Source organism: Seriola lalandi, unplaced genomic scaffold, assembly GCF_002814215.2.
Source record: "Seriola lalandi dorsalis isolate HSWRI2012SDOR001 ecotype SW California unplaced genomic scaffold, Sedor1 jcf7180002054130, whole genome shotgun sequence".
NCBI classification, from domain to species: Eukaryota; Metazoa; Chordata; class Actinopteri; order Carangiformes; family Carangidae; genus Seriola; species Seriola lalandi.
In genome coordinates, this window is record NW_019524683.1 from 188,028 (window position 1) to 197,204 (window position 9,177).

Here is a 9,177-nt window from a genome sequence, read left to right on the forward strand (position 1 = left end):
GGGGGGGGGGGGGGTGTGATATGGTATGTCAGATGTCACAAAAAAAGAAATAAGAAAGTCAAGCTCGGCCCTGCGACCCAGTCGGACCACAGCAGCACACATGGTGATCCCTTCCTGTGACGCTGCAAACACATGTCAGCTTAAGCAGTCCAACCCTGGCTGACGGAAAAGCCCCTAATAGTTTAGGGAAAATAAACTGTTTGCAACAATAATTAACTTTTTTTTCCAGCTGGAAACTTGGACAGTTGTAGTTAAATTTGTTTAAATATAAACACTTTATAGAGCGTCTCTGTGTTAAAATGCTTTCAAATGTTAAAATAATGTTAAAATAATAAGTGAAAATCATTCTCAGTGGTCGTGTTCATGGCTTGTGATTTGGTCTGTACGTCTACAACATATGAAATCTTACACTACGTGTTTGTCGTGTACTAATGGATAAAATAATGTGGGACACTTAATTAAAAGGAAGTTAAATTCTGCATATCAGCTATAGGTTGTGATTCTTATAGCAGCTGCTGCTCTGTCTGGCTGAGGGGTGGAGGTGGAGGCGGGGGTGGTGGGGTGTGTGTTTAGGGTATTACTACATCTCTAAGCCTTCAACTCCTTTCCTTGGCGCTCTCTCTCCTAATCCACCACCCTGTTGTGAGTTTGACATTGTTGGCTGCTGCACGTCTCTTACACACTCGCTCCCTTTCTCTGGCTCATTTATCTGCTCATACAGTCAAGCTGCTCTGTGACGACACACACACACACACACACTTACACACACACGTTGTCACGGCTGGTGGTACAAACAAACGCACATTAACACACCTTCGCACCCACGGCAGACACTTGTGTTTCCCGGTGCCACGACGTAATACACACTCGGATGAGATCGATACCGCGGGAGAATCCTGTTATCTGTCGTTTGCATTAAGGATGTGGGTCATTGCACAATACGCTGCGACGCCAAGCAGTCGCATATTGCATCTTTAATAGCGGCGTGGTTGCATGCTGCTGGGAATGTTTCTCTCATTTCCATTTGTAGTGCAGGCACACCAGCTGCAGCCGACAAGGGAAGAGGAAGGAGAGCATTTCTTCCAACACACACACACACACACACACACACACACACACGAGCACTTGTTTCCTCTCACACACAAGAGTTAATGAAAGCTTGTCTTCAGGGGAATTCAGCTTGTCATCACTGAGCCGCAGTAGCAGCTTAAGGGAGTCCGAGGCAGAGGCTTTATTAACAGCAGATTTTATAAGCCACCTACACTGACGAGGGCCAAAGATTAATCTGCATCCCCCTGTCCGTCCATCTATCCATCCATCCATCCATCCATCCATCCATCCATCCATCCATCCATCCATCCATCCATCCATCCATCCATCCATCCATCCATCCATCCATCCATCCATCCATCCTGCCATCCTGCCATCTTCTTTCTGTCTTTCTTCCTTCTTCTTCTTAACATGATTAAGCCTCTGTACGTTATGTTTTTATTCTGTGTATTTTTTATTCCTCAAGGGATTGTTCCAGTTTCAGACTCCTCTGTGACTGTGAGTCTCACACACACTCGTTTTTAAGTTGCTGGAGGGCGGAAGTTGTTTGTCTGAGCTTGTCAGTTTGTTTTGTTGTTTTTTTACACACAGAACTTTTGAATTATTTCATACAATTTTACAGTTCAGTAACTTACAGTGTTAACAACCTACTAAGCATATTTAAGCATTTATATTTGTCTCTGGGAATGCATTGTTGCAACACACACACACACATACACACACACACACACACACACACACACACACAGTATGAATGTGAATAATCTGTTCCGAGCCTGAAGCAGAAACGGGTAAGGAGGAACATGAGAGGATTAATAAGAGTCCTTGTTGATTTGATTTGAGGCTCAGTTGAGTCCATCACCTGCTCGTCTTACATCACACCTGCTCAGCAATGTGCCGCATTCCCAGTTATAAATATATTGTTCATGTGCTATACGACCCTATTTGGTATTCCATTGATTTTCACTGACGTGTGGATTTGTTCTTTATATAAAAAAAAAACCTTCCAAGAGAATTTAGAAAAACAAAAAGATATGACATTTTTATCACTAGGTTGTCGTTGCTGTTGGAACCTAATCTGTCTCCGAACTAAGCCGGTATATCGGGATTTATAATCCACCTAGCAAGTAGATTCATCAGCACAAAGGTTTAGAACACAATATCTCTTTCCTTTCTGAGGCCAAGTGTGTGTGTGTGTGTGTGTGTGTGTGTGTGTGTGTGTGTGTGTGTGTTTGTGTTCTTTTTTTGATGAAGGGCATCAGGGTTTCAGGAGAGTTTGAATGAGGGCAGAGGAAATGTGCTGCTACGTAGATTATGTAAGGCTAGGCCAGCTGTTTTGTTTTTCTTTCTTTGTTTTTTTAATTTTGCAATATGTCTTTAAATATTGTTATTTTCATCGTGTGGTATTTATTTATTTATTTTTCTTGTACTTAACCCAGAAATCTATGGTCAGAGATTTTGTATTTATCTCGACCCTTTTCCCTCAACAAAATGAATGTTACTGTGCAACCAGAGAAAAAAGTATCTGTGCAAATACATTTTCTCACCAATTTTTACGCATGTTAAAAAATATCTCTTTCAACAGTTTGACTTGTTTTTTCATACAGTGTATGTAGAGAATAAATTTGAAAATGTTTTATTTTAAATTCTGGGCCCTAATTGTGGAAAGACTTGGAGTAAATGTTACTTAGATAATTCATTATGTTCTGCTTTTAGATCCCGAGTTCCAAGAGCTTGGAGCGCTGCCAGCTCTGCCATGTGAGTATTCAACTTGTGTCTTTGCGTCCTCTTTAAATATCGCCCAAACTCTTTCCACAGTTTCACAGCTGGTGAAATTTCATGGTCTTAAAAAACGAGTATAACTTTAACACAAAAATCTTCTCCACAGATTGTGAGTTTGAGCTGAGCGGTCCGGAGGGCTTCGTGGAGTCGGCGCAGATAGCCAGGGAGGGGCAGGCGCTGCAGACTGAAGCTGTGGACTGCAGGTGGTACATCAGGGCTCCACCAAGAGCGAAGGTCTGGAGATGTCAAACAGTTTTTGGTATTGTTGCGTGGTCGTGGTCTTACTTGTAACTGCTCGTCAGTTCTGGTTGGCAGCATCCAAACATATTTCCAAACAACTTAGTCAAACGGTCAAACGCCATTATGCCATTCTCACAACAGCCTCACAGAACCGTAGCTAACACTTAGCTAAAGCGCTCATTAAAGTATAAAAACATACAGTCATTTAATCAGTACTTTTCACATTTATTTTTTTTATGGAAAAGTCTCAATTTTACAATCAGTTTAAACACAGTAAAAACTCAAGGGGTTTCTGTGCCTCTTGAGAACAGTAGGCTAATGCTATCAAGTGTGATTTATCGCCTACCTACGTTTTTACAACTTTCTACTCAAAAATGGGCGAGTGTCAGAACGTTTAAGACGTTTTAAGCTTTTTGATCCCCAGATCTACATGCGTTTTATGGAGTACGAGATGCACAACTCGAATGAGTGCAAGCGTAACTTTGTCGCCATCTACGACGGCAGCAGTTCAGTCGAGCACCTGAAGAATAAGTTCTGCTCCACGGTGGCCAACGACGTGATGCTGGCGTCCTCTGTGGGCGTGGTGAGGCTGTGGGCGGACGAGGGAAGCAGGAAGAGCAGATTCAAGATCCTCTTCACAACCTTCCACGAACGTGAGCGAATCTCTTCCAGTGTTGTCCCTTTCACCATGATTCAGGAAGTGCTCATGTTGGGGCCGTGTGGTGTTTACATGAAGAATGAACATCAGTGAACAAGGATAAAATATTACAGGATAGAATGAGGAGCGACAGAGTTTGTTTGGATTTATTTTCAGTATATCCTTAAAACATTTAAAAGACTCTTTCCTTTTGTTTTTCAGCTCCATGTGAAGATGACACTTTCTTTTGCCACAGCAACATGTGCATCAACCAGACGCTGGTCTGCAACGGCATCCAGAACTGCGTTTACCCCTGGGATGAGAATCACTGCAAAGGTAGCCTCACACGCAGGCTGAGAAACACTCACCTGCAGCTACATGATGTGTTTGAAACACATACAGTAGCTGTAGTTGAACCATAAGTCATTTTTATCTCTCTGACTAGAGAAGAGGAAAGCCAGCATCCTGGACACGCTGGATCACACCAACCTCACCATCATCGGAGTAACCTGTGGCCTGGTTCTCATCTTGCTCGTCATCTCTGTCATCATCCAGATCAAACAGCCTCGCAAGAAATACATCATCCGTAGGTGAGATCTTTGACATTAAACACAGTCAAGAGGCAGGTAAACGGCACATTTTGACAGCAAGGTGGCATATGTGGGCGGAAAACGTACAGAAGCTCTTAGGACCGGATCTAACCAGCAGCTATGGAGGGAAAGTTTATTATAAATGAATTATTAGCAGTGTCATCAATATATGGTGTGGGCCATAACACTATATCCACCAGGATTTGTGTTGGGATTTAATAAGTTCCAAGTGTGGGGAAAAATGTCTCCAGGAGTCAACAGAGCAAAGCAAAGGTCAATATTTTATTACAAACACTGCCTCTTGCTTAAAGCTGCACTAACCAATATTTGTATTGAGACAATGGATCAAATGACTCAGTGTAATGTGAAAGGCGTCGCAATCACTGACGAACCCACGGAGAATTATCACCAACTTTCAGCTCATTGTTTTAGTTTTTCAACCTGCAAACTTCCCTCTCATCATCCTGGTCCTTGAACACTATCAGCTCAGCACAGTTAGTGAGAGATCCACACGGAGCTGGAGGGAGAGTCAGTGTTGGACTTACATTCATCAAGGGGCCTGAAACACAGCTCCAAGTAAATGCTAATGTTGCTCCATGTCTGCTGGATGTGTAAATAAGCAACTATCACTAAGTTCATTGTAAAAACTTCATATGGTATGTCAGTGTTTTTTAACTTGTTCTACTGCCCCCGAGTGGCAGGAAACCATTAAAGCAGCTTCATATATATTTAACTGCTAAAATCTTCTGTTGCCAGTGTAACTAATTTCTTTGGGTAAACGCAACTCCAACCTTAATCATGATATCTGTAACTAAATGTCGGTTTGTCAGATTATAATTGTGCAGTAAGGAAAGTCAAATCTGCACGAATCGCAGGCCTGCAGGTTCAAACTGCACGTTAATAACAACACACAAGAAATGCTTTATGGGAATATTTTGTTGTTGTTGTTGTTGTTGTTGTTGGAACTTGCAGTCATAGATGACATGTTCTGTACATATGTGTCACAGTTACATACATCCATGATTCCTTTGGGGTTTAAAAGCAGAAATACAACTTTCCTGAACGTCGTCTTTTCCTCTACGTGTCCCCAGAGACGACTTTGACCCTGCGCTCCTCCACCCTGGTTTCGAGCCTCCTCATTACGAGCTCTGCACTCTGCGCCGCACCCCGTCTGGTGACCTGACTGACGCCGCCATGGCCGAGGACTTCGAGAAGTTCCACAAGCTCCGCCGCTCCTCGAGCAAATGTATTCGCGACCACCACTGTGGCTCTCAGCAGGGGAGCGTGCACGGGAGTGTCCACGGCAGCCGCAGCAACCTAAGCACGAGGGAAACCAACATTGTCGGTGACGGGGGGGCTCTTGTGCCTCCATTGCCGCCAGCGATGGTGGGGCAACAGTCGCCGCGCCTCTCCTACCACACCACCCCGGCGGGTCGACGGAGCATCCTGGTGATGAAGCACAGCTACTCTCAGGACGGAGCAGAGAGGTACAGGCCGGAGGAGGAGGATGATTTGATGATGGATGATGGTCCCACCACCAGCCAGCGCCACATGCACCACCATCAGATCCACCATGGCATGTCAGGGCTGGATCACACTGTCCACCGTACACTGTCTAATGACTTCTAACGTAAGGCAACATGGAAATAGAGGAAATGGTCAAATAATCAAGGACTGCATTGATGAAGGGGATAAATAGGAGGGATCATGGTGAATTGATTGAAACAGCAGCAGAGATAATCACCTTAATTCTTTATGTGCACAGGTGTTTCTTGGCCTCATGTATTTCACGTTAAAACAGATTATTACATTGTATGAACCAGGAATAGAGTGGGTGGAGCTTGAGAAACTTATAATGGAAAATACCCTCAGCCAAAGAATTTAGGAGCATCGCTATGGTAACGTGACTAGCACTGGAGTACTCTCGTATTTAACAGGAATGGATCAAAGAAGGATTTATATGCACACACACACACACAGACACACACACACACACAGATATTTCCCGCCCTTTCTCATACATCAGTTATTTTTTTCCTTTTCTGTTCCTTGTGTATCTTGAAGTTTTAACTCCGGGGTAGAATACGACGACGTACGACTGCATCATATTTATCATTATTTTGTAAATGAATGATGCGTTTGCATTGTTTCCTGTATGTTTGGATGTTATTTCATTTAAATAAGTCTTTGTGTTGAGCACTGGTCCAGAATCAAATAGGAAAACACTGAACGAGATTAAGGACAGCAGATAATGAAATAATGAAATAATTGAAACTTAGATTTTCTGTTGCCATGCAAATAGTTGCATTATTTAATTATTTGTTTTTTCTTGTTCGGGAGTATTTACTTATGTCTATTTATGTGTATCAATTTTTTATTTATTCGTTTTTTTGGGGGGCTGATTTCTTTTTGTTGTGTCTATTTATTTATTTCATTAAATATTTTCCTTTATCCATTATCTTTCATGACATTTAATGCCTGAGTGTGTGCATTTATTTTACGTTTTACATAGTTTTATTTTAGTTGTAGCTGTAGTTTTAGTTTTAGTTTATTTAGTCACCGACGAGGGAAAGAAGGAAGAGCGGAACCGTCGTTAGCTAATCTTTCATGTCATCCAGTCGGACTTGTTTCAGCGTTGCACAGGTCATCTGTCAGAACGCAGGGGCGCTAGATCAACGGGGCTTTTTCTATGTGGTTTGTTTATCATTTGTTTAGCGCGTTTGACGGAGCATAATGAGCTTGTTTGAATAGTTTGAATAAAGAAAACAAAGCGTCATGTCACAACAGGAGCTTTTCCTGGACTCGGCGCCGAGCGGCGCGAAGGAGAGCAGGGGCAGAAGCCGACTCGGGCTCATCGTCACCGGGGTGATGGGAGGGTCGCTGGTCGCCCTGTACGCGGTGGCCGCCCCTTTTGTTGCCCCTGCCCTGAGAAAAATCTGCCTCCCGTTTGTCCCAGCGACCACAGCTCAGGTGGAGAATGTCCTCAACGTGCTGCGGGCCAGATCAGGGAGCCTGGTGGACATTGGGAGTGGAGATGGGAGGATAGTAAGTGTGTCGAGGGGATTAAAAATGTCTGCGAAAGACTGAGTACAATTCAGGTCCAGTATTGCTGTTCTGACCTCTGACCTCCTCTAGGAACAATAAAGTTGCACTGTTTTACTGTTACTGAACTGCTATTAAAAAGTCAGCGTCTCTGTTGTGCTAGAATTAATGATATTGCAGAAGTATTAGGGATCCTGTTGCTCTTTGTCACTTTATTTGAACCTCTTTTCTATTTCTATCATTTCTATACATCTTATTCATCTCACCTCTAGTTGAAAAGGCATTTTCTTGTCTTATGTTATTAACAACAACATAACAAGCCATATCATATTCATGCATTTAAAAAAAAAAAAAAGAAGCATCACTTAACACAAATTCAAACTTAAGTAACAGAAAACCTAAGTGGGGGAAACATCCAACCGCTGCTACAGTTGCTATAGATACATAGCTGCTGATAAATAGCATTTCCCTTTGTCTTCCTTCCTCTTGAAGGTGATTGCAGCAGCCAAGCATGGGTTCAAGGCGTCGGGCTTTGAGCTGAACCCCTGGCTGGTGTGGTATTCTCGCTACAAGGCCTGGAGAGAGGGAGTCCATTGCTCCACCTCCTTCCACATCTCTGACTTGTGGAAGGTCAGATATACCTGATTACTATAATAAAGTGTGGAGGATGGTGTTCTGGAAATCACCTGTGACTCAGTCTTTGGGAACTTGTCTTTTTCTTGTTACAGACATCAGGTATTACAATGAAAACAGTGTCTTTTCACTGTGTCATGCCCATTATTTCTGATTCTTTTGCCAGGTCAGTTTTGCTCAGTACTCCAATGTTGTCATTTTTGGAGTCCCTCAAATGGTGAGTTTTTATATTTGTCCTACAGCAGTTTAATTTTAATTATTGTATTTTAATAGTTAATTAATTATACTTTCTTGGTGAGAAATTGTACCATTTGAATCCCAAAATATTACCAACATGATATCCTAATTGTTTCCGTCTGTATCTGCAGATGGACCAGCTGGAGCTGAAGCTGGCGAGGGAGTTGCCAAGTACAGCCAAGGTGGTGGCCTGCCGCTTCCCCTTCCCTACCTGGGTCCCTGAAGAGACAGCTGGGGAGGGCATAGACACTGTATGGGTGTACGATGCCGAGACGTTTAAATCACAGCTGTAACAACGAATGACAAGAAAGACAATGCCAGAACAAGAGGACACGCCAGATATACACACATAAGTGCAAAAACTCAGATTTTATTACGTCGTCATCAGGCTTTGTAATCCTTTGATTAACTGGTTTTTCTGTTTTTTTTTTTTTTTTAATCCATGCAATTTCTACTCCGGGATAGACTGATAAAAGACTGAAGCTCTCCTTTTAAATCCTCTTTTCATCAGTGTCTAAGGTAGATAAGATTTAACAGAAAAAAGTTGGAAACTTGCAAACTCATGCTGAAAGTGAGCTGATCAATCAGTCTGTATTTGACACTCGTGATGCTCAACACCAGACAAGGGATCAAAGAGATTGCAAATGGTGATGACTTGAGAAAAGTCCTTCCTGGGAAAAGTGGTACTGGCCATGGATGATTGCATTGCATCACTTGATTGTGTCAAGGAAGTTGCAGTGCATTTTGCTGTTTATACTATGTATGAAATCACTTTATCATTTCTTGACAGAAAAAGATTTTTTTGCCAAGAGGCTGGTAAATGTAACAGGCTTGTCTGATAGGAGATTGTTCACCACAATATTTTGAACAGGAAACTACTGCTCTGTGTCCTGTTTTTATGTTTGTGTATTTATTAATAAATACAACATGAACTCCTCAAGCTGACCGGTTTCTCTTTGGTGCCAT

At 42.5% G+C, this 9,177-nt stretch overlaps 2 protein-coding genes across 2 annotated transcripts in view; both read left to right on the forward strand.

The window, feature by feature from the left end:
- The window catches only part of LOC111652957 (neuropilin and tolloid-like protein 1), a 9,729-nt gene extending 2,972 nt beyond the window's left edge, over positions 1–6,757 (forward strand). The window contains exons 5-10 of the mRNA XM_023403375.2: positions 2,767–2,808; positions 2,939–3,066; positions 3,497–3,725; positions 3,932–4,045; positions 4,155–4,299; positions 5,391–6,757. Coding sequence (XP_023259143.1) covers positions 2,767–2,808; positions 2,939–3,066; positions 3,497–3,725; positions 3,932–4,045; positions 4,155–4,299; positions 5,391–5,928 — 1,196 coding nt within the window. The 3' untranslated portion in view covers positions 5,929–6,757. The remainder of the gene's footprint in view (positions 1–2,766; positions 2,809–2,938; positions 3,067–3,496; positions 3,726–3,931; positions 4,046–4,154; positions 4,300–5,390) is intronic.
- Positions 6,758–6,924: 167 nt separating this feature from the next.
- Positions 6,925–9,151, forward strand: atpsckmt (fATP synthase c subunit lysine N-methyltransferase). Its single transcript, XM_023403376.1, has 4 exons — positions 6,925–7,344; positions 7,834–7,971; positions 8,141–8,191; positions 8,343–9,151. Exons 1-4 carry the CDS (start codon positions 7,075–7,077, stop codon positions 8,502–8,504), a joined length of 621 nt encoding a protein of 206 aa, XP_023259144.1. The 5' UTR covers positions 6,925–7,074; the 3' UTR covers positions 8,505–9,151.
- The last annotated feature ends 26 nt before the right edge of the window (positions 9,152–9,177 follow it).